Raw genomic sequence first — 25,545 nt, 5'->3', positions numbered from 1 at the left:
CATTAGTACAGGGAGGAATCTGTGCATATTTTAGAAAAGATAAACCCTGAAAATCATATCAGTTTTAGGAAACAGGCTTTCTCTACTAGTAGGCACAAGAGCAGTCTGCCTTAGAGAAAAAACACATGCTTGAAACTGACTACTCTTTAGACACTCAGAGAATGGCATGTGGGACTCAGGGTTTCAGAGTACAGTTGTGCAGTTTGTGCACTGAACAAATAATCTCACACTATGATGTGCAAGCTCATTTACCATATGTGGAGGCGTTGCTTGATGCTAACAAGTAGATGAATGTCTTCTTTGGGATACTGTTGTCCTGTATCAGCATAAATACTACTCTTGTGTTCTCCTCTATGCCCTGACTCGGGGATGATGGCAGTGCCGCGCGTGCACATGAATTACTTTTGTCTGTCCAACGCCCTGACTGTCCAACCACCATGGAACAAGCACTTGGGTTATCTGCACACCACATGGCAATAAGCTCACCAACCTGCTCCTCAGTAACGATAATGATTATTTCCACGTACTGAATTTCTACTACATGCCAGGACCTGTGCTGGCTGAGGGCTTTCCAGATGATGTTATTTAGGCTCTTTCTCCCTGTCAACACAGGGAGGTTGACGGACCCAAATTCAGCCTCAGGTCTGTCTGACCCCAGAGGTCATGTTCTTCAAATGGTGACTGTGGGGTCACCTCTTCCCTCCCTCCCTCTGACCCTCCGTCGGCTCGCACAGGATCCACGTGATCTCCTGCACAGGAATGCTGCTCCCTGTCCCACCGTTCCCCTCCTAATTCCTCATCTTTTGAGTTCTCAGCTTCAGAATTGCTTTCCCTAAAGAAATTAGGCCTTTTCCTCCGCAGCACTTATAGCCCACAGACAATGCATGTTAGTTTGTACTTAGACTTGTTCACTGTCTGCACTGCAGACCTTACCTGGCAGGCCTGTGCCTGGTACCTGTACCGCTGGGTGCCTGATGCCCAGGGCTGGGCACGCAGGAGGGCTTATGAACATCTGATGAAGGAATGAATGGCAGAGAAGGGTGTAAGCAAGGCAGGTAACACTGCTCTTTAAATTGCTTCTAGTTTAGCCGTATGATTCTGATTGTGAGGAAAACTCACAGTTGACACCGACTCCTTCCTTCAGCAATCACTATGTATCGGCGGCTTCACTCAGCCTTCCTGAGGAGCCCCCAGCCCCCTTCTGCTCGGGCCTCCCCGAGTACCCCTCGTCTTGACCTCACTCCTCCTCCCCTCCTAGGAGGGCTCTTGACCTCCCCTGGGTGATGAAATTCTGGCCTCACGTCCTGCAGGATAACACCTTTCCTAGGTTCTCTGGGAAGACGCAAGGCTGCTCACCATTTTTAGTGTTAACGTGACTCAGTCCCACCACTAAGTACAATATCACTCATTAGTTTCGTGTACCATGATCATATTATAGTGGTATAATACACGGTGACAATCTTGATCCTGTCGTCTGACGAGCCAACAAACCTGACTATCTCATTTTAAGGCATCTGCAATTTAAAGAAAAAAAATGTACACTCTAATGTCACTGCATCCTCCCCGTGAGAGGAGGGGCTGGACCCACTCGGAGTATGACATTCTGAGATGCTGTCAGAATCCTGAAAGTTAAACAAAAACCCTCGTGGTGTTCCAAGTGAGAAGACAAAAGCAGCCGCCACCTGAATAGATAGCTGTCACTCCAGACGACAGCCTGCCTGCTATTCAGAGGCATTGCTTTGGAGGGGGATGCTGTGCTGAGGCTTCTGCGGGCGTTTCCACCAGGTACCTGACTCCAGCAGTTGGTGGTGGGAGGTCCTCACCGGTTATGGCTTGTCCCTCATGGGAAGGCCATGGTTCTGTGTCTGGGGAACAAAGGCTATCGTAGGGCCCCAACATAGTAGCCCTGTTGTGAGGTTCAGCAGTGTCCACCATTTATATTAATCCAGAGGACTGCAGTACAAAGCTGTGTTGAACCATACCTCATTCAGGTTTAATGTGCCCATTTAACTCTGTTGCTGTATTTTCAATTGTACCTGACCTCAGATCAATGTTTTCTGACTTTTCCATGTATAGATCTCCTATCAAAATTAATGACTTGCATCTTTAAAGAAAAAAAAAAATTGGCTCCAAATAGAAGAACAAAAATTCTAGGCAGTTCTGAGCCTTCCGAGGAGGAAAGAAACCCCCAGGAGCTTGTAAGAAACCATCAACTGTGTTTGCTTAGAGCAGAGGCTCAGCGGCTGGTTTTGAAAGCACCGGGCAGAACCTTTACCTCCGCGGTCAGAGTCGAGCCTCCAGACTTAAAGGGGGTGGCGTGTGTCTGGAATCATTTCCCAGCCTTAATAGGAAACTCTGTCCTTCCCAGGCATCAGATTAGTGCTCCTCTGTGACCCCAGCACGCCAGTAACTCCAAGCCGCTGAGATGATGCTCACCTTTGGGAAAAGAATGCTCTAATCTTGAGCGTGATCCGACGGCTGCAAGAAATCCTCTCCCCCCGCCGCCAGGGCTGCACGCCCTTGGCCTTTTTTCTTGTTTGCTTTTGTGGTCTGGGCACACTGCTCCTCTCTTGCCTGGGTGAGGGAGCAGCGGAGAGCCTGTGGGGCTCCCCCCTCACATCCTCATCTGGATAGCAGGCTTTTTCAACCCCCAGTCCTTCACAGGTAGGAAGCACATCACAACTCATTAGTAATTTACTGCTACAGTAATTTTTATAATTACTGCCAGGAGGCCTCATTAAATTTGATCTAATGAATAAATATTGTATTTTTCAACGTGATTACCAGAACAGCTTAAGCTGAGTGCCATAAACAATTATTTTCCTCACTACTCAGGATGTCGGTGACTATTGATTTTTATTTCATAAAGAATTTACTGTAGTAATACTAATATAAATTTATGACTTTGAGAATAGGCAACATCCCTTGTGTCAATTCAGAAGCAACAAACAGTCCCAGAAACAGCCAAAGTGGGAGGCTGGGAGTCAGAAGGAAAGAAAGGAATAGAGGTCTGCCAAGTGTGGCTGGCCGGGGAAGGACGAGGTAAAAACGGTTTGATGCTGCTGACTTCCGATTGTGAACCGAGATCAAGGAACCCGCATGTCATCAATTCCTGACATGTGAGTCTGGAGCTCCCAGGGTGAACAATATTGCTGGCAGCTGATTTTCATATTTTATAAGATCGAGTCAATAAATTCTGCTCAGTTACATATTTCCAAAGACATGAAAACCAGGCTCTAACAAGGAAAGATTCACACCAAAGCCCTTGTTCACTTATGCTACCTTGGTGCCGTTGAATATCTAGTGTTCCCCCTCTTTTATTCTGGTTTCTAATGTCAGGTATGGAATTTCACATCTTAACTAGTGGGATGGATATTCCCCTCCATCTTGTGCTTTTTATCCCGCTGGATACCCCAGCCTCTTCGTAGCTAAGCTACTGTAAAGCACTGGGATTCTCTGTCAGTTTTACTCTCTTCCAGTAACCAAAGCACCAGCTGGCTGCCCCAGGGGACCCTCACTTGTCCCGGCTGACTCAGTGCTTTCACCAGACCTCTCTTCCACCCCAGTGCGGTCATCCTCAACCCTAGCTGTACATTAGAATCAGGGGGAGGAACTTTAAAAACACGCTGGTACCCAGGTCTTGCCCCAGAGATTCTGACTGAATTGGCCTGGGTTAGGGCGTGGCTATAACTCTTCTTGTTTGAACTCACCAGATGATTCTGATGCGCGGCCAGGTTCTAAAACCACTGCCCTGGAAGGTAAGTAGATGAAGGCACGGGACAGAGTGAGCTAGGAGCCAGAGCTCCCCGCCCCGTGGCTAGTTGTCATAGGTGGAACTGTGTCTTCCCCAAATTCACGTGTTGACATTCTAACCCCCAGTACCTCAGAATATGACTGTAATTGAATAGAGGACTTTTTAAGAGGTAATTACGGTAAAATGAGGTCATACCTGTGGGTTCTGCCCTTATAAGAAGGGGAGATTAGGACACAAGTGAGCAAAGGGGAAGACCATGTGAAGATACTGGGAGAAGATGGTACCTACAAGCCAAGGAAAGAGGCTTCAGAAGGAACCCATGCTGCCAACACCGTGATCTTGGACTCCTAGCCTCCCACATTGTGAGAAAATAGATTTCTACTGTTTAAACCACCCAGTCTGTGGTGCTTTGTTATGGCAGCCCTAGCCAACTAATACAGCAGCCTTCACAGACCATGGAGCCTAGAGGCGACAAGCAAAGACTCTGGAGGAGAAACGAGTCTCAAACCCAAGGTCTGTCACTTACCAGATGTACAGTGTCTTGATGTTCTGGTTATCTATTGCTGTGTATCGAGTGACCTCAAAGTTTAGTGGCATAAAACAACTGTTTTTTGTCACATTCACCAACTTTGTGGGTCAGGAATTTAGACAGGGCATTAAGGGGCAATTTGTCTCTGTTCTACACTGTCCAGGGCCCCAGCTGGAAGGATGAGAGTGGCTCATGGGCTGGAGCCGAGCATCATCTGAGGGCTTGTTTCTCACATGTCTGGACATAATGCCAGCTCTTGTACAAGCTGGGCCCTCCAGGTGACGCTGTTAGCCGGAAAACCTATGTGTGGCTTCTTCCTGGAACGTGGGCTTCCTTACATCATGGTAAGAATCCACGGGGATCTGTAGATTGCATTTACAGATCATTTATAAAATGATTTGTAGTACAGTCATTTTGGACACGGGGGTGGGGAAGGGAGGAGAGGGTGAGATGTATGGAGAGAACAACATGGAAACTTACAATACCATATGTAAAATAGATAGCCAATGGGAATTTGCTGTATGACTCAGGGAAGTCAAACAGGAGCTCTGGATGGGGTGGGGAGGGAGACGGGAGGCAAGTTTGGGAGGGAGGGGACAAGGGTGTACCTATGGCTAATTCTTGTTGACGTATGACAGAAAACCACAAAATACTGTAAAGCAATTACCCTTCAATTAAAAAAATGAGAGAAAAAAAAGAATCCATGGGGAGAAAGACAGTAAGAAGCATTCTACCTTTATAAAGCCAGGCTTGTAAGTCATGCAGCAGCAGTGTTTCCACAGCATTCTACTCATTAAGTCAGCCACAGAGGCTTACCCTGGCTTAAGGAGTAAGGAAATACTCCAAGGCAATGGAGTTCTGGGAAAGCAGGGTTCTGGAAAAGCAGGTGGGACCAGAAATACTACTGTGACCACGTTTTGGAAAATGCAATCTGCCACACTTGGACAAGTTTCTTACCTCTCTGAATATCTGTTTCCCTACCTTTAAACTAGAATGATGTAAACTCATTTGGCTGTGGTAAGGATTAAAATGGCAACATTACAGCAGAGTGCCTGGCACATGTAAGTGCTTACAAAATTCTAGTTGCTTCTAACATCAGGCCAATATGCTTATTCTGGTCAGGCCTTGAGGGATGATGAGGATGTGGGGAAAATGAGGTCGAGAGATCAACAGATAGTGTTAACAGGGCACAGAGAAAAGGACCGGTGAGGACACGAGGAGAAGGCAGCTATCTGCCACCCAAGGAGAGAAGCCTCAGATCTTGCTAGCACACTAGCCTGGGACTTCCAGAACTTCAAGAAATAAGTCTATTGTTTAAGTAAAAAAAAAAAAGAGAGAAATATTGGGAAAATATGACTTGAGATATGGAGGTTATCCCTCAAAATTTGTAAAAATTGCAGTTAAAGTAGGACTGGGGTTCTGGAGAAGTGGAGAAAGACATTGTTGCTTTTAATTAGGAATCCTTCAGAAATATTTGATTTTTTAAAAAAATGCATGTGTAATGCTTTAATTAAAACAAAAAACAGTGTGTGTGTGGGTGCTTCCCTGGCAGTCTAGTGCTTAAGACTCTGTGCTGCCATCGGAGGGGGTCACAGGTTCTATGCCTGGTCAAGGAACTAAGATCCTGCATGCCTTCTGGCATGGCCAAAAAAACCCCAAAAAAACCCATGAAGACATGCCCAAAGTCGTTGTCCCTATTATAAATAAATGCAAAGAAATTATTCTTTTTTATAGTGATTAAATTGATGTTTCCTAACAGTGAGTTGCTATTACAGAATTTAGACATTTTTAAGACGGAAGGACAAAAATTATATGCAGAGTATGATCTTAGCAACATTAACAATACTTAAGTTCAACACCCATGTAATCCAATTCTTACCTGTGGTTACCTGTGAGTGGCAGGATGTGGATGATTTAAATTATGAAATTTCAGTTTTATATAAAAATAATTAAAAACTAAGAATAAATTTTAAAATATGAATATAAGCTTATTGCCCTTATCTCCCTTTTCTCTCCATCTCAACATATCAGTCAGCATTTTAAAATGTAGTATGGTTAACATTTTTACAATATTTATTTATTTATTTGGCTGCTCTGAGTCTTAGTTGCGGCACACAGGATCTTTAGACGCAGCATGTGGGATCTAGTTCCCTGACCAGTTCCCAAAACTAGTGATCCATGCCACTAGACCGTAAGGGAAGTTCCTCCATGGTTAATTAAAGAGCAAAACTACTTGGTAACAAGACAGTATTGAAATTCTTATATCAAGATAGATGAGACTAAGGAGGTATTAATATCCTTCAGCAGGTATTAATATCCTTACAGGTATTAATATCTTCTAAGTCCTTCTATTCTTAGAAAGACTGCAGGTCTGACTGTTAAACCCCAAGAACAAGCATAAGTTCCAAGGATGCACAGGTGAAAAAAGTTCCCTTAAAAAAAATAGTAAGCTTCAATATACAAAAATGAGTTGTATTTCTATATGTAAGTGATAATCTGAAAATGAAATTAAGAAAATAATTTAAATTTCAATAGCATCAAAAAGAGTAAATTACTTGGGAATAAATTTAACCAGGGAGATGCAAGACTCAGAAACTATACTAGAAACTGTAAAACATTGTTGAAAAAAATTAAAGTATACCTAAATAAATGGAAAGACATCCCATGTTCATGCATTGGAAGACTTAATTTTGTTAACATGGCAATACTCCCTAAATCAGCTTACAGACTGAATGTAATTCTTATAAAAATTCCAACTTCCAATTTTGCAGAAATGGATAAACTGATACTAAAACTCACATGGAAATTGGAAAGGGCCCAAAATAATCAAAACAATCTTGAAAAAGAAAGTTGGAGGAAAATGTTCCAATTTCACAACTTACAGCAAAACTAGTAATCGAACAGTGTTGTCGTGGCATAAGGACAGACATAAAGATCAAGGGACTAGAACTAAGAAAATAAACCCACTCATATCTGGTTGACTGATTTTCAACAAGGGTGCTGAAATCATCCAATGGGGAAAATATGTCTTTTCGACAAATGGTGCTTGGAAAACTGGCTATCCACGTGCAACAGAATGAAACTGGACCCTTACCTCACACACATACAAAAATTAACTCAGAATGGATTACAGACGTAAAAATGTGAAAATTAAAAAATGTCAAAGTCCTAGAAGAAAAACATAGGTATAAATCTTCTTGATGCTGAATTTAGCAATGGATTCCTTTTTTAAAAATTTTATTTTTGGCAGTGTTGGTTTTCTGTTGCTATGCGGGCTTTTCTCCAGTTGAAGACAGGGGGTTACTCTCAAATGCAGTGTGCAGGCTTCTCATTGCGGTGGTTTCTTATTGCAGAGCGCAGGCGTCAGTAGTTGTGGCTCATGTGCTCTAGAGCACAAGCTCGATAGTTGTGGCACAGGGGGCTTCACTGCCCCCATGACAGTGATCTTCCTATGATCCAGGGATCTTCCTGGATCGGGGACAAAACCGTGTCTCCTGCACTGACAGGCAGATTCTTTATCACTGAGTCATCAGGAAAGCCCAGCAATGGATTCTTATATATGACATCAAAAACACAAGCAACAAAAGGAAAACGTCAATACAATGGACCCCTTGAAAATGAAAACTTTGGTGCACCAAAGAGTACAATCAAGCAAGTGAAAAAGATACTCTGGCAGTTACTCAGTCAAAGAATTATGACTCTTATGGCCTAGCAATTCCACTCCTAGGTTGAAATTGAATGCTGAAACAAAATCTTGCAAGTGAATGTTCATAGCAGCATTATTCACAAGAGACAAAAGTGACTACAATCAAAATACTCACCTACTGATTGAGAAAACTGTGGCATAACCATAAAATGGAATATAATTAGGCCACAAAAAGAAATAAAGTACTGGTAACTACTATAAGGAGAAGCCTTGGAAACATGCTAAGTGAAAAAAATTAGACACAAAAAGTCACATACTGTGTATTCCTGAATATCCAAAACAGGCAAATCCAGGAGACAGAAAGCAGAGTTCCTATGGACTGAGGAGGACAGAGAAAACAGGGAGTGACTTCCAGTAACTGGTTTCTTTAGGCTGGGGGGAGGCGGTTGATGAAAATGTTCTGGTAATGGTCGTACAACACCATGAATGTGCTGGAAGCCGCAGAATTGCACATTTTTGAAAATTAATTAATTTTATTTTTGGCTATGCAGTGTCTTCCTTGCTGCTCGTGGGCTTTTTCTAGTTTCCGCCAAGTGGGGGCTACGCTCTCGCTGCTACGCATGGACTTCTCATTACGGTGGTTTCTCTTGTTGCGGAGCACAGGCTCCAGCGCACATAGGCCCCAGTGGTTGCTACACACAGGCTCAGTGGTTGTGCTGCACAGGCTTAGCTGTCCCACGGCATCTTTGCAGACCAGGGAGGGAACCCCGTGTCTCCTGCACTGGCAGGTGGATTCTTGACCACTGGACCACCAGGGAAATCCAGAACTGTACCTCTTTCAGTCTTTTTAAATTAAGAAAAAAACAACAAGAAGCAAACATTAAGCCTTGAGGGCATGCAGCCCAGACCATCCTCCAGCTTCTAGTCCATTTGTCCTGTTTCATTAGTATTCTAAAACATCAGTTGACTTCCCTTCCCTGCTCTCGAAGAATTACTTGGAGTGGAGGGAAGATCGAGGCGTCGGGGCTCGGGCACCAGCTCTGCAGTTCCAAGTCCCAGACGTTGTCACAGTTTGTGGTGGCTGGTGGGAGGCCCTTGCCCCTCACCATCCCCACCTGCCCATCCACGGACTGGCCTTTCCAAAGACTCCGGGCGTAGGGAGGCCACCCACTCCCACCACAATTTCTCTCCCATTAGTGATTCCACATTTTAAAACTGGAGATTCTGCCTTTCTGTAAAAAAGAAACAAATGGGCTCTCCCCCGCTGCAAGGCACCATGCCATTTTACTTGGGAAAGCTGAGTTATGAGTTTTTCTTTTTTTCCAAAGGTGGGACAGTACTTCCTCCCCATGTCAGAGGGTGCAGCCAGGAAGGAATGGTAAGAACCCTGACTATGAATGAGCAACCTCGCTTCCAGGCTGTTCCCACACTAGGGAAAGGGGTCACAGCATAGTTTCAGTGTTAAGATGTGTAAAAAAGATGAAAAAAAAAAAAACTCAAAATTTTTTTGAAGTAGGAAGAAAACATCCAAGCCTTTTAACTCCACTGTATTAGGGAAACTGATACAGCTCAGAAATTTTCCTTTATACCAACTGTCAATGCCAGAATTTTGTATTCTGTTTTGTAAGGATTTCATAAAAGTCATAAAAACTAAAAAAATAAAAATGCTAAACACTAGGCAAGCTTGATATTAGGTTGTTTCTAAGACCTAGTTTTCTGGTAAAGCAAACTAAGTTGAAATCAAACCTCTCTCTTACCAGGGCCTGTCTGTCAGCTCTCTCCAATATTTTAGAAATCCCACATGTTACTTCACTGAAATCAATTAATAGAGTTCTTGGTGTCTGCCCTGATCATCCTTTTCTCCCCCTCCCCAACACTGAAAAAGAAGATAAATAGACTCTATCTCCATAATTTTACTTAGTCATTTAGTTCAGTAGCATCTGTTTATCATGATTTACAAAAATCTGTTGGCAACGAGAATTATAAGAATCATTTGCATAAAGGAATTTTATTTACATATTTTTCCTCCTAAAGCACTAGGTTACTCAAAATGGTCATGTCTTAAAATTTAGGCAAGCTCCTGTGGTAATTATTACTTTTTAAAAAGCCATACTGGATAGTCTTTAACGATTGACAAACATTTTTTGTTGTTTAGTCGCTAAGTCGGGTCCGACTCTTTTACAATCACCTTGCTCCTCTGTCCATGGGATTTCCCAGACAAGAATACTGGAATCAGTTGCCATTTCCTTCTCCAGGGTATCTTCCCCAGCCAGGGATTGAACCCACGTCTCCTGCATTGGCAGGCAGATTCTTTACTGTCTGACCCACCAGGGAAACCCTTGAGAAACATTTACAGCTATTCATTTTAGAAGACATACTTGAGGACTAGTCTATTAAAGAATGTATAATCAAATGAAAATAAAAATGAAATAATGGTTCCTGCTAACATGGCTTGCCTACTAAGCTCAATGTGAGAAGAGAGAATCTGAGTATCTTAGCACAAACTCACAGAACAGTGTCCTTCAATGCTGGAGTAGTAGAGGAAACCACTTTCTGCAACATCTTTTTCTCTGAAACTTTATGGCTTAAGTTCCATGTTCATGTATGTGAGCATATTTCAGAATTCTCTGTATAATAAAATTAAATTATGACTCTCTCCCACACATATTAAAAAAGATTTTTAAAAAGTATATAGTGAGTCAGATACTATAATTTATCTGAGAAGGCAAAAGAGTAGATATATATACATATTTGTTTATAGTTCTAAAAATCTGAGTGTAAGTCATAAAAAAGTGTAAGATGTTAATTTGGAGAGGGAGAGAAGGATCAGGGTGGAAGGACAGAAATAAAATCTAGACTTCACTAAAAACATCTTATTTTATAAGCTCGCTTTGGAAATATGTAACTGTTACATCATTAGAAGAAAAAATTGAAAATTTTTTAAAAAGTTGTCTTGGCTCAGACGGTAAAGTATCTGCCTGCAATGTGGGAGACATGGGTTCAGTCCCTGGGTCAGGAAGATCCTCTGGAGAAGGAAATGGCAACCCACTCCAGTACTCTTGCCTGGAAAATTCTGTGGACAGAGGAGCCTTGTAGGCTATAGTCCATGGGGTCACAGAGTTGGACACGACTGAGAGACTTCACTTCTTCAAAAACAAAAGCAAAATAACACAAGTAAACTTAATAACCATATAGAGTTTAAAATGACTTTAAAAACAGTACCAAAGGACTTACAATAAGGATGAAAAGAGAAAAATCTTTAACTGTTTTCAGTAATAGCTAAGTAGTAATATTGGTACTATTGTTCTGAAACCATGTTTATGTATAGTGACGCTAATATATTTACATATAATTGCTATAATTTGTTTACATATGAGCTCATTTATGTAAGTTGTGTGTATATGTAATATACAGATACAAAAGAAATGTGTTATGGAAACAAAATACAATGGAGGAATGGCTGACTGTAGGTTTGAGGTAGATAATGTATAGGGTGAGCCTGGAACATTCTGTCTTACTAGAAAACAAAGGGAATTATAAAGACCCCTGGGGTCACATCAAAAGGAGGCAGGGACCTATGTGACAGCTCTCTCAATGGGCCCAAATTGGGCATCAATAAGAATAACTGCTATGAATTGAAACACATCAAATATTTGAGAACTCCAAGAGAAATGATATTTAAACAAGTAAACAAAAAAACCCTTGTTAGGCACCATTAGAAGATACCTGAAAACTGGTTAAAAAAAAAAAAATCAAGTCCTTAATACATATGTTATGTAAAAACTGTACCTAGTATAACTAAATAGTTGAGGGGAAATCCCAGTTGATTAATGAAGAGAGAATTTACAGAAAATGTTCGTCAGTGGCTATTAACAGTACAAAAAGGGAGAGAACAGGACCAGTAAAAGTCTTCTGATGTCAGTTCACAAAATAAAGTACTGTTGCTGCATTCGAACCTGATCAAGCTTCTAGATATAACAGAGAGGACAGAGGAACATGCTAAATGACACCATGGGGTTGCAGTTAGTAAAATGTGGAAACTCTTCAGGAAAAAATGACTTTTATCAACAAATAAACAGCAAGGAGATAAAGGGAGGGAAAACCTAATAATTAAGAGACTTTAAGCATTAGGAGTCCTGAATTCAAATAGGTCAGTTGTATAAATGGAAGGTGAGGTGTGGGATAGTGAAAATTTGAACAATTGGATATTTGATATTAAGGAACTCTAACTTTATTTAGGTATAATAATATTTTATTATGGTTCTACAAGTCTTTTAGGAATACTTTTAGAAATAGTGAAGTATGTATGAATGTCATATGTCTGGGTTTTTCTTCACAATAATTCAATGGACTGGGGGGAGCAAGAGTATAGATGAAACAGGATGGACCACTGCTCAAGTCATTGATGGGCACACACAGTAGGTGAGGGTATCTTCTCTCTTACAGTAAGTTTTTAACATCCATGAACTCAATTTTTGCCACCTCAAATTTTCCCCGAATGGATACCATTTAGAGCTACTATATGTAAAATTATCTTCTTGTAGTTCATTAACAGTTCAATACAAATTCTTTATTTAGTTGAATAGTGGTATTCTTTCAAGTTAGTACAATGAACTAAATTGTATTTTCCCATAGAAAAACACATTATTAGAAATACATGATTTTTAATGAACTGACCATTGCAGCTTCATAGAAAGCTCACCATTGTATCACAAAGAAAGGTTATACCTCATAGGGGTTAATGCTGGGATTAACAAATGTTGAGACTTATCCATTATTTCTCCTCCACCACGACTTTAGTTCTTTCTGCTCAAATCTCAGGAACTTTCCTGTCCAGGAACCTCAAGTCATTTGATAAATATTTAGTAAGCTTTTCTTTTTCTTGGCTGTGTGGCTTGTGGGATCTCAGTTCCCCGACCAGGAATTGCACCCAGGCCATGGCGGTAAAACCCAGAATCTTAACCACCAGGGAACTCCCTCAGTAACCACTTGCTGAATCCAGAGTACATGAGTATTTGGATCAAAGTGGTCTTGCTCCCAGTGACATCATTCTTATGAGAGAAAGTGAAATAAACATGTAACTATGGGTGGCTAGTATTACCTGTTACGATCAACGTATGTAGCCTTATCTATCAGATACGTAACCCAGTCTATCAGAAGCCCTCAGAACAGTGTTTGGTTCTATTATCTACAACAGCTGGCATGGCTCTTGAGTTTTCTTAAGTTATAATACTTAACTTTGTTGAGTCTCATCTCCAAAATGCCTAACACACATCCTGTGCTGAGCACTGTGTCTGGTACTTAGGAGGTGCTGGACTAACTCTAGTATCCCTTCTTTGGCAAATCTTTATAATGCTGGATTGAGCACTGCTGCAATCATGGGTTACCAGCAAGTACTTTCATCTGATAATAAGCACTTCCAACAAACTTTCAAGGCACAGAGTTATGTTTTTAAAAGTTTCCTATGTGGCCAGCTATGCCCATTTGCAATCCTACAGGCTGCCTCCCCATTTTGGTATCCAACAAAGTAGCTTGTTCACCCAGAACTATGTGCTACAGTATAGGTCTACAGACTAGCCCCACACTCTCCAAAATTCTCAATTTCCTGCCTTTCTTTGTCTTTGTAACTAAGAGGCTGTAGTATGCCAACCCTAATGTGAAGAATGGGTACTAGGACTTCCCTGGCAGTCGAGTAGTTAAGACTTCTTTCGCACTTCCAATGCAGGGGAACTAAGATCCCACATGCTGCTCAGCATGGCCCCAAAATGTTTTTAATTTTTAAATTAAAAAATAAAAGAATGGGATAAGAGAACTTTTGAACCATGCTTTTTCTGTCTTTTGAGTCTCTCAGTCCTAGAACAGGCCTCAAGGTACAGGGAGTCTAAAATAAATATCCAGGTATTGTGAAATTGCTGGTTGGTTCTTATGTTGGCAAACGGCCAAGGGAAAGAAAACATTTTTAAAACTTCACGGGTCCCTACTTTCTATGTGTCGATGTAGCCATCTTAGCTGATTCTGATTCACAGCTATTAATCATATCTGATTCACAGCTATTAATCACATCACCAAATCAGGCCGTGTTCAGAAGAGCTAGCTCTTGGTCATCAGAAACTTAAGCCAAAAGGGCTGAGGTGGGTCTTGAAAAGGCAGAAATGGTCTTTTGTTTAAATAGGAAAGAAACATTAGGACTTGGTGCAGTAAGATTGAGTATCAAAGATTTTAAAAAAGTAAGACAAGCTAAAACAAAATGTTTTATTATTAAAATAAAAAAACTTTGTATAAAAGCGTAACAGATCAAAAGCTCTATTTACATCTATTGATTCAAGGTCCAATTATGCGCCAAACACTGAACTGAACCGACATAGCTACAGGCTGCAGATGCAAAGCCAAACGAACACACACACACTTTGCATCTACCTCTACCGAAAGATTTGATTCATGCCAAGTCAGGGCAAGGGAGAGACAATACACAATTCTGCCCAGAAACTAAACTGGCAGAGGTGGCAAGTTCACAAACTGTTGACAGTCACCCTTTTCCAAAAAAGGCACTTCTCAGTTATAAAAGTGCTTTAAACCTGAACATGAATCGTCTATGCCTGGCTTATGATTTCTTCAAGAAAGCAAAAAATGCAAAGGATTGTAGCTGAGTTTAAGTATCAATTTTCCATGCAAAATAACCAAGAATTTATTTGAAACACCTTATGTTATGAACTGAAATAAACTTGGCAAACTCAATTATCCTGAGGTTCTATTCCATGAATTCAAAAATTGGCCTACTTCTGAAGCCTCTCCATCTCAACTTCCTAGAATGGCTTTTCTACAATGATTTCAAGCTTAGTCCTGTGCTCGAACCTTCACATTGTGACCGTGTGGGCCAGATGCACTTGCAGAGGAAATCAGCAGCAACTAAGTCTCAACTGTGACAACTTGAATCACAAGCAAAATACACGAAATATTCTCCTCAGAAGCCTCCAAAGTCATATACTCCACTTGCCAACAATCACCTAATTTTTCCACATGGTCTTAGGACTTCTGCGCCATGATTCTGCTAAAAAGGTTGACAAACACTATATCAGACCCAGTGTTTACGTGTGAGCAAGTTACAGGGATAGTCTCTGAAATTGGACAGAGGTAGTTACTACTACTACTGTGTTTCTAAGTGCTTGGTTTTATACGTGGATTCCAGGGCTATTTCAACACCAATTAAATCCAACATGCTTTCATAAAACTGTCGTTCAAAAAGGATTCCCAAACTAAACGATGGAGGAGAATCACTGGAAATAAGAAGATAGCATGGGGCGAGGGGTGGGCAGAAAAGCAAAGGAGAAACTGCAGGAGGGCAGAGTACATCACTTCTGTGATGCCCAGACACACGTGTGCATTTAATGGGAACAACTTGATTTGCCTGTAAGACAGACCGAGCCTCAGAATTCTTAACCTGGGTTTCGATCACATGACAAAACTGAAGACTTTAACAAGGAAGTTCTGCGAAGTGGAAGGCAGGGAGTGGATCTTCCAATTATTATCCTTGCATTTCAAACTCCTGTTTTAGACTGAAAGAGAAGAGGGAACATGTCAGGATATGGTTTTTGGCCTAAGAATTCTCTTACAAAAACTTGATTCCAAAAGACACACGCAAAAGCAAAAAAAAAAAAAGAGACACACGCATCCCAATGTTCACAGAAGCACTTATTTACAATAGCCAAGATATAGAAACAACTTAAGTGTCCACTGACAGATGAATGGATAAAGCAGATATGGTGCATATATACAGTGAAATACTACTCAGTCATAGAAAAGAAGGAATGAAATGATGCGATCTGGATGGACCAGCTGGATAGACCTAGAGATTATCATACTAAATTAGACAAAGACAAGTTTCATATGGTATCACTTATATGTGGAATCAAAAATATGACACAAATAAAAACTTATTTACAAAAAAGAAACAGACTCACAGATCTAGAAAACATGGTTACTACAGGGGAAGGGAGTTGGGGGGAGGATAAATCAGAAGTTTGGGATTAGCAGTTACAAACTACTATATATAAAATAAATAACCAACAAGGTCCACTGTATAGAACAGGGAACTATAGTCAATAGTTTGTAACAAACTGTAATGGAAAAAATACAAAAAAGGAATACATTAACATGTAACTGAATCACTTTGCTATATACCTGAAACTAATACAACATTGTAAATTAACCATACTTCTATTTTTAAAAAGATACAAAAATAACAATAATCTTCTGAGAGCCTAATTCACTCCTTTAAAAATGTTGTATTGAGTTGTAACGTGCATCTTAAGTGCACAGCTTAAATTTCACACATGAGGGCCCACAAGTGTCACCACCACCCAGAGGAAGGTTTACAATGCTCCCTGACGCCCCACGTGCCTCTCCTGCTTTCCACGTGATTGCTAGCCTGACTTCCACCTTCTCTTTATTAAGATAACAAAAATGAACAGGGGCAGGGTGTCTGGGAGAGAATGGACACATGTATACGTACGGCTTAGTCCCTTCACTCTTCACCTAACACAACCACAACGTTGTTAATCAGCTATACCCCGATACAAAATAGAGTTTAAAGTCTGAGGGAAAAAAATACGAAAAGTACTTAAAAAAAAAGTTTCTCAGTTAACTTGAAAAAAAAAATGTAAAGAAAAAAAAAATTTAAGATTGGGGTGCAGAAGAGAGAAAAACCAGCCCTACCTTTTCAAGTAAGCATGCACGTTCCCAAAGCCATGGTACTTGGCTAAGTACACGAGCACCCCAGTCGCACACCGCCCATCTCGCTGCCGACAGAAGCTGCAGTTGCAAATCCCGCGACACGGTGGGCAGTGCCAGTTCTGAAGGAGAAGCGTGAAAAGGCACCATTAAGCCAAACCTTACCACCCCTTACTCATCTACTCCTGTTTAACCGCCAAGGTGGGTGTCATCATTTGCATTCAGATCTTTTTTATTACTATTAAAGAAACAAAAACATAATGTGGTTAGTGCATCACTTCCCTTGGGAAATCCCGCAGAAAAAGTCACACAACCACTGCTAGTACAGGGTCTAGAGAACAGACTTCCCCTGAATGGCCAGGTCCCGAGCACTCCGCAAGTGCTCACAGCTGTCCAGTACCGACACAATGAATTCATCTGCCTTCCAACACCAAGAGCTCAATCTCTTTGTGCCCCTATCAGCTCACAGCTGCCCTTTGAGCCTACAGGACCATCTCTTCAAGGCACTTACTGGGTCAAGCAGAGCATCCTTGACTTCTTCACCGTAACGGTTTCGAAGGCAGGGGCCACAGAATTGACCTCGAACGCCCCAGCACTCTGGGTTTCTGCAGTTTGTCTTGGTATCAATAGTTTTCTGGCGGCACTGATGACAAGTTGACCCCTGCAAATAAGAAGAAAAATAGAAACACTACTCTTTGTAGAGAAAATCTTAAAGTCATTCTCTGGGAATCCCCTGGCAGCCTGGTGGTTAGGACTCTGTGCTTTTACTGCTGAGGACAAGCCTCACAACCAAGAAAAAAAAGAAAGAGATATTTGACTACAAAAAAAATACTAAAAGAAAAAAAAATAATGTCCCTTTTTGTGGGTAGTCTGATCTCTTCTCTTTGAATCCTACCTCACATCTATATACACAACGTATACACCAAGCCATGAAAAGTATTGGGCATGGTGATTCCATTCAACTGGCAGATGCAACAGTTAATGCTATCAAAACTATCTCAAGAAAAGATCTTACGCAAAAGAAAGCTTGCCCAAATCTTGTTTGTGTTTAACACACCAACATATCCTCAGCAGAGAAGGCAATGGCAACCCACTCCAGTACCCTTGCCTGGAAAATCCCATGGACGGAGGAGCCTGGTGGGCTGCAGTCCGTGGGATCACTAGGAGTCTGACACGACTGAGTGACTTCACTTTCACTTTTCACTTTCATGCATTGGAGAAGGAAATGGCAACCCACTCCAGTGTTCTTGCCTGGAGGATCCCAGGGACGGGGGAGCCTGGTGGGCTGCCATCTATGTGGTCCCAGAGTCAGACACGACTGAAGTGACTTAGCAGCAGCAGCAGCAGCATATCCTCAGCACCTATCTATGTAGGCACACATTAACAGCTACTTAGGTTGAATGAAATCAATTTCTAAATTGAGAAAAGACTTAATGCTACTGAAGATTTACCTAAGCAACTACTACTACTGCAAACTTACCAGGCTAAATCCCAGGGATGCTACAAAATTCTCTTTTCTTACATGAAAAAAATACCCAGGCACACATCCCATGCGCTAAGACCATTAGAACATGAGCAAAATGTGTCTCACAGACGGGGACATGTACAGACATTATTTAGAGGCTCTGACCAATGAACGGTTATAGATCTTCTCTCGGGAGTTGCTGCAGATGTTGTCCAACTCTTCCTCCGTGATTTCGTCCACCGGGCGAACAACATGGGGCAGGGTCATGGGTCCGGGGCGACGACTTCGGGGCATGTCATCTTCCTGCATAACGAGAATCAAGGAACAGCGTCCTTCCTGGCTCGCTTTCCCCAGCTCTGACTCTTAGATCTTCGCTTTGTCACTCCTTCACAGAGAACTCAACCTGGAAATCGGTCTTGGAACTTACGGAGAAAGGGGATTTACTAAGGATCACAGAACAAGATAACTGAAACAACTCCTATAATTAAGAAAAGCCCAAGAAAACTTTTTAATTCTCTTGCCTGCTACCAAGAGCCAGCAAAACAAGCTGATGTGACCTTAACCATTGTGGACGGTTTGAGAAGGCCATTTAATACAGACCCTTGGGGACTTCCCTGGTGATCCAGTGGCTGAGACTCCACATTCCCAATGCAGGGGGCACAGGTTCAGTCCCTGGTCAGGGAGCTAGATCCCACATGCTGCAACTAGGAGTTTGCATGCCACAGCCAAATTAATTAATTGATTTTTTTAAGTTAAAAATATACATGGATCATTGATGTTGAAATTGTATGTGCTCCCATCCTATGTCCATGATCCCTGGACCCACAGAAGATGACAAACAGAGGAGCAGGCGCAAAAGCAGAGAACTCACATTCATGTAGCCGACCATGGGCTTCCTCTTCCTCACCAACATGTACTTGTCTTCCTCTTCCTCCTCCTCCTCCTCCTCTGTGGGCAGGGCCATGAGTGACCCAAGGACCCGGGACCTAGACCTTGTGAGCGGACGAGCTCTCCGCTCAGGATTTCTCCTGCAGGCGACACCTGGAAATGTGCGCCTCCTCGGGGTCTTTGGACGCTGAAGAAAACACAGAGGATGGACCCACTTATTCCAAAATGACAAGTGGCAGCTTCTCCTGAGGCAGATTTTCCCATAAGTAAAAGGCATGCTCCACTTGCCATTTTCCTTCATCCTTTCTGTAATGCATGGGAAATGAGCCCAGAAATAATACAGCCACTGAAATTCAGCTTCTGTAACACCAAACCCAGGTTCTCTCAAACTCAGGGATGACCTGTTTATTCTTGACTTGATAAAGATGTAAGAAAAAATTCTTGTTTTCTTAAAAAAAAAAAACAAACCTTTTCTACAATATCTCTTAAGTAGCACAAGCTTAGCTCCTCAGAATACAATCACACATATTAGGCCATGACTTGGTTTAAGAAATCGTTTCTTCTTTTTTTCTCATTCTCAGATTTTAAAAAGACAGATTACCATGCCAGGTAGAAATGTTCCAAGGGCTGGAGTTACAGAAAAAACAACTTGCGATTTTTCTTCCCTATCCCTGAGGGGCTTAGTTTATTTGAGTGGGAGGGAGAGAAATAACCAATCAAAAGGCATTTGAGGAACTACTCTGACAGTTCAGTGCTTCAGACTCCATGTTTCCACTGCAGGGAGTCTGGGTTCAATCCCTCGTAGGAGAACTAGGATCTCACATATACACAGTGCAGCCAAAAAAAAAAGGGGGGGTGATTTGAGCATGGGGTAGAGGGCCCACACCTGGCCTGAGGTGCAAGGAAGAGGTCCCAGAGATCTTTTAGACTTTCTCTATCACCTCTGTCTGTCTACAAGATCACCCAAAATAACAAAATCGGACTTTAAACTATCACAACACCTCAGACCTACCCCAAACAAATATTTATACTTACTGAACCGGGGCCCGGCAGGGAACGCCTTCCAGGGAAGGAGCCAGGGAAGCTTTCTAATTCTGACATGAGTTTTGCAAGCTAGAAAGGGAGGAAATTAAACAGAAATTATTGGTTTACAGTAACTGCTGTAAACAAGCAAATTCGAGAAATCACAGCAGCACCACTCAGAGTTTGCTTCCCCTATACATCTCCCAAAACTTTCACAGACTGGAAAAGAAGAAAAGTTAGAAAAGGGAAAGAAATACATGATAAAGCATATGTGATGACGTTTTCAGAGCTACGTGGAAAATAGTTCTTAGGACACGGATATAAGCAACAAGTAGCTTAGAGAAATGCTGGGAAGGGTCATCAGTTCTGACACCTTCAAAGTCAGATACCTACCATTGCTTTGTTTTGCTTTATATTTAAAGCCCTTTTCTCCAAGAAATTCATGCCACTTTCATCTTCCGAGTCAGAATTGGAATCGGTCACAGAACTCTCTGGGGGTTCAGAGGGCACTGTTCTTTTGTTGGCTGCTCCCCTGGTGCTTCGAGTGGGAAACTTCATGGCCACGCGGAGAGGTCCAGACCGCGTGCACTGACTGCGGGTCCGACAGCCCTCGTGGTCTGCCTGCAGCCTCTGGTCAATCAGAACAAGCGAGGCGTTAATGACTTGCTGACTGTCACACAGTCTGCAAGAGTGTGACTACACAATGCCTTTGGAACAAAAGACACTTGCAAATACATTTGCATTGAACACTTTAATTGTCAAGTTTAACTGACGGTTCTGAGTAACAAAATCAGGAATTACTAATAAACACAACAACCTGAGGGCCGATTAACTAGGAGCTTTCCTGGGACACACTGTACTAAGCCACAGTCACAGCCTCTAGAACGGTGGTTCTGAGTCATTTTTTAAACTGTGAAAAATCCCAGCTTCTTTTTTCACTTCTTTAAAAAATAGAATCTTGATGTATTTTAAAAGAATTCCCCTAGAGACAAACATATGTTCTCTCATGATTTCCATACTTATGGTAGTATTAAACTATATTAAAGATGTCTCAATGCTCTCATCTACTTTTTAAAAAACTGTAGCAAAATATACATAACATAAAATTTACCCCTTTAACCATTTGTTTTAATTTTTACTGGAGTATAGTTAATTTACCATGTTGTTACTCTCCAACCATTCTTAAGTGTACAGTTGAGTGACATTAAATACACTCCATGTTTTGCAACGATCATCACCACCATCCATCTCCAGAAATTTTTCATCTTCATAAACTAAAACTCTATACTCATTAAACAATTACTCCCCCAGAACTCCTGGCAAGCATCATTCTACTTTCTGTCTCTATGAATCTGACTACCTCTCTCGGAATCTCAAGGACAGAAGAGCCTGGCAGGTACAGGCCATGGGGTCACAAGAGTCAGACATGACTTAGCAACTAAACAACATTAACAACAACTCTCGAATCCATTTTGTGTAAGCATAAAATTTTTTAAATTTCAGATTCCAAAAGTAACGTTTCCATCGTTTAAAATGTATTAATGTTGGCCACCGGGGAAAATTAGAATCACGAGATATCACTTCCCACCTACTAGCAGAGCCAAATAAACAAGTATATGGCAAGGATGTGGAAAAACCAGAACCTGCAAACCCTGGGAGGAGTGTAAAATGGGGCAGCCACTTTGGAACAGTCTGGCAGTTCCTCAAAAGGTTAAACACAGAGACTGTATGACTCAACAATTCTACTCTTAGGTATATACTCAGGTGTGTATATCCACACAAATACTTGCACATGAACGTTCACAACACCATCATTCAAAATAGCCAAAAGGTGCCAACAACTCAAACATCCATCAGCTGATGAATGGATACATAAAACGTGATATAGTCTGAATATTTATAGCTGAGTATTATTCAGCAATAAAAAGATACAAAGTAATGGCACATGGAAGAACCTCAGGAACATCATGCCAAGTGAAGGAAGCCAGTCACAAAAGACCACATATTGTTTGGTTCCATTTATATGAAATGCCTAGAACAGGCAAACCTAGAAGAGAAAATAGACTGGTGGTTGCCAGGAACTGAGGGTGCTGGGAAAGGATGCAAAGTGACTGCTGACAGGAACAGGGTTTCTTTTTGGGGTGATGAAAACATTCTGAAATTGATTGTGGTGATTGTTGAAAACAACCTAACAAAAAAGGGAGAAGTAAAAAAATACCACCCATAAAGTCCCAAAATGGAAGAAGCATTTTTTAACATTTCAACAAACTCATTGCTTTTTATAACCTTTATGTTATTTTTAGTGTGCAGATTGAGAGAACATAAAATGACAAAAAAACTTTTACAAATCCTTAAGCCTTTTAATCGATTGGCATTTTCTCCGTCGCAACAAACAGCATCTACAAAGAACTGAAACACTGCCCAGAAATGAATCAGGCTATAGACAATGTTTTAGTCATACCCAGATTCAGAGAGCAGTGCTGCCAATAACTCCAATACGCACTGATTCAGATCAGCATCTCCTCTTAAGAGAAAACACTACACTATCATGAAGTTACGTCATGATAAAACACTCCCTGGCCAGATGTTCTCACTTATATCACGCCGCCCGACTGTGGTCCCAGGCAGTGGACCCGTGTCAGACCACAATGAGCTGAAGAGCATGCACCCGAAACACACTTCCTTTGTTGAGAAAGTGTTGCTAAGAGGAAAACATGCACAGAAGTCAACAGCATGCTCAGATAAGAGTGGGACTGAGGTGCATCCTTGGCAGCAGCGTCCTGAGCAGGACAATAGAGGTTAAAGGTAAGACAGCAGGCGTAAGAAAAGCCAGCAAAGGAGCAAGAGCGGAAGCAGGCAGGGCCCTAACTGTCATTACCTGCACTCAAGCTCCTGCATGTGAGTTATCACAGGCTTTCCAGGTGCAGGTATAGATCCACTATGGGAATCAGCATTTACTGAAGGCCTTCTCTATGTCAGGCCCTGGTCTGGGCACTTAAATGTGACTGGAGCTCATCTTGAGGACATCTCTGTTTCCTCTGATTGGGCTTCATTTCTGTGGCCACAGAAATCTGCATGCTGGCCAATTGTTTCTTACAAGTTTCTAAGATTTTCAGAGACTACAAAAATCCTCAAGCCTTACTATTAGAACTACATTAGCAAAAAACTGCTTTAAGACATGAAGAAAATACTCTTAAAACTTTCTTAAAAGATCAACAAAACCTTCTGGCATGACTAAAATGAAAATCATAAGGAAAAAAGATTTTTAAGCAAGTATGTCATGCCTCTAAATGTACCTTATTGCTTGATATTGGTGAAATTCTCAAACTCACCATTCCATCCTGTATCTCACTCTCTGAGAAACCGCAAAACGATTCATCATCAGAGTCTCCATGAAAAATACTGGCCAGTTCGTTAGTGACATCTGGCCTTGATTTCTGTAAAAATCCACAATGGTCTAACACATCTTGCACCTCACTTTCTGAAAAGCCGCAGAAAGATTCATTATCAGAGTCCTCATAAAAAACATTTGCCAGTTCTTCACTGATATCTGACCTGAATTTAGGTTTCTGTAAAATAAATAAATAAATGTGGTTGTGCATTTTTTTTTCCTTTTTGAAGAACCAATTTTCCGTAAACCGTGCAGAGAGCAAATCACATTTACAAGTGCACTACAAGAGAATAGCTTTTGTTACAAAGAAAAATGGTTCAGAGGTTTACAAATGATTTCTGAGTTGTTATGGCAAATCATCAGGCATGTTAGGTTAGGCGACATTTCAAAAGGATAGAATAAGTAGCTAATCTACCTCCAACAATTACTACCTAGAACCACAGCAAAAAGTGAAATGAAATTACAGTGCATACTGTATTTTCCTAACAGCTGTATAGAAATGTAGGCAAAAAGCAAGCAGTTTTAATCATGCACAAAGCATTTGGGGCATTTTCAGCACTGCAGACTCCATTCTGTTTATTCTCAGGCAGCACTTACTGTGTTTGCAAAATTATCAGAAGCAAAGCTGTCACAACTGTCATCAGAGGATGACGGGGTTTCCATGGAAATCAACTTCACATATCTGAATTTCTTGAAGTTCTTCTTCGCTCTGCAATCCTTTTGCTGCAAACGGAAATGGCCATACTATTAAATGGGATGCTTGCTGCAGAATCTAAAGAAAGGTATCATTTTTGAGTTGAGTATGTTCAAACAGCGCAGAGGAGGTATGTCCATTTCTTATATCCTACAAAGAAAAAGGAGGGTTTGCAATTGCTACAAAATTTTCCAAAATCAGGTAAAATCCTGAAGAGATCCCTTTGAGGGAACATTGGTATCAATTTATTCAAATACCTGTGGAATTACCCTTTAACCCACCTTAAAAACTCCCAAACTCTTAACATTATACTGAGTTCCCAAGGCGTTAAATGCTAAACTGCTAAAATCTGCCCTTTAAAAATAAAAAAAAAAAAAAGAAATTAGACTGTACTTCAAAAGTACAAAATGATAGTGATTTCTTTCCCTCAGCCAAAATCAAGCTAATGAGGTCTTTCTAAGTAAGCTTTGGGCTCTGTACTGTGATGCTAATTTCTCAAACCTCAAACACTGGGCAGCACCTCTACTTCAAGAGGGCAGACTTTCAAACAGCCCTTGTGCCAATCAGGAGGGGAACAGTGATTTCTGCACAAGTCTTTACAAATCAAATATATCAACCCAGTGAACAAATGTACAAGAACCAAGTTAAAGGTCAGTCTTCCAAACCCAGGTAGAATGCCCAATTCCACTTCAGGGCTCTATTAGGCTGGCCATTCAGCTCTTTCTGTAGTTTCATTGCTGCACAAGTCTTAAGTTTTTACAAGCCCTTTTATTAGACGCCTATGTCCTATGGATATGAAAATGCTTCTTTCCTTCATAAACAATGAATTGCCTGGCACCAATCATTAGAATATGCAACTGACATCTACTTCATGTAAAAAAGATAGTAGTTTCTACCATTTCCTCATATTTAATAATAAGAGATTTCTTAAATGTTGTGCAGTCGCTAAGTCGTGTCCAGATCTTTGCAACCCCATCAAATGCAGCACGCCAGGCTTCCCTGTGCTTCACTACCTCCCAGAGTTTGCTCAAACTCATCATGTCCAATGAGTCAGTGATGTTATCTGTCTCATCCTCCACATGCCTTCTCCTCCTCTTGCCCTGAATCTTTCCCACCATCAGAGTCTTTTCCAGTGAGTTGGCTCTTTGCACCAGGTGGCCAAAGTACTGGAGCTTCAGAATCAGTCTTTCCAATGAATATTCATTACTATTGTATTACTTCCTATATTTTTCATATCTGAAATATGGCCATGGAATAACAGAAGTGACTCCATACACTGAAAACTTTAAGAAGGCAAGTTCTGCTATGGGTCCCACAAAATAATGCCAAGATGTGAGGTGTAGGGGGAACATAACTTTCTGATCTTCTTTCTATACCTAACGTTACACATTTCTCTTGCAAATAAAATTATTTTCATGATGGTGGAAC

General features: G+C 41.3%; 1 protein-coding gene across 2 annotated transcripts in view; it reads right to left on the bottom strand.

The window, feature by feature from the left end:
- Positions 1–14,167: 14,167 nt before the first annotated feature.
- The window catches only part of CDCA7 (cell division cycle associated 7), a 13,210-nt gene continuing 1,832 nt past the window's right edge, over positions 14,168–25,545 (bottom strand). The window contains exons 2-10 of one of the 2 annotated variants that reach the window (XM_040229368.1): positions 24,021–24,146; positions 23,365–23,601; positions 20,426–20,662; positions 20,045–20,122; positions 18,993–19,196; positions 18,287–18,424; positions 17,168–17,317; positions 16,642–16,778; positions 14,168–15,482 (exon numbers count right to left, since the gene is read on the bottom strand). In XM_040229368.1, the coding sequence (XP_040085302.1) occupies positions 15,452–15,482; positions 16,642–16,778; positions 17,168–17,317; positions 18,287–18,424; positions 18,993–19,196; positions 20,045–20,122; positions 20,426–20,662; positions 23,365–23,601; positions 24,021–24,146 (1,338 nt within the window). In that variant the 3' untranslated portion in view covers positions 14,168–15,451. The remainder of the gene's footprint in view (positions 15,483–16,641; positions 16,779–17,167; positions 17,318–18,286; positions 18,425–18,992; positions 19,197–20,044; positions 20,123–20,425; positions 20,663–23,364; positions 23,602–24,020; positions 24,147–25,545) is intronic. The other variant, XM_040229369.1, reaches the window with a different exon arrangement.

This window comes from Oryx dammah, unplaced genomic scaffold (genome assembly GCF_014754425.2).
Source record: "Oryx dammah isolate SB20612 unplaced genomic scaffold, SCBI_Odam_1.1 HiC_scaffold_27, whole genome shotgun sequence".
In the NCBI taxonomy this organism is placed as follows: domain Eukaryota; kingdom Metazoa; phylum Chordata; class Mammalia; order Artiodactyla; family Bovidae; genus Oryx; species Oryx dammah.
This window is presented reverse-complemented; position numbering and strand designations above follow the sequence as displayed.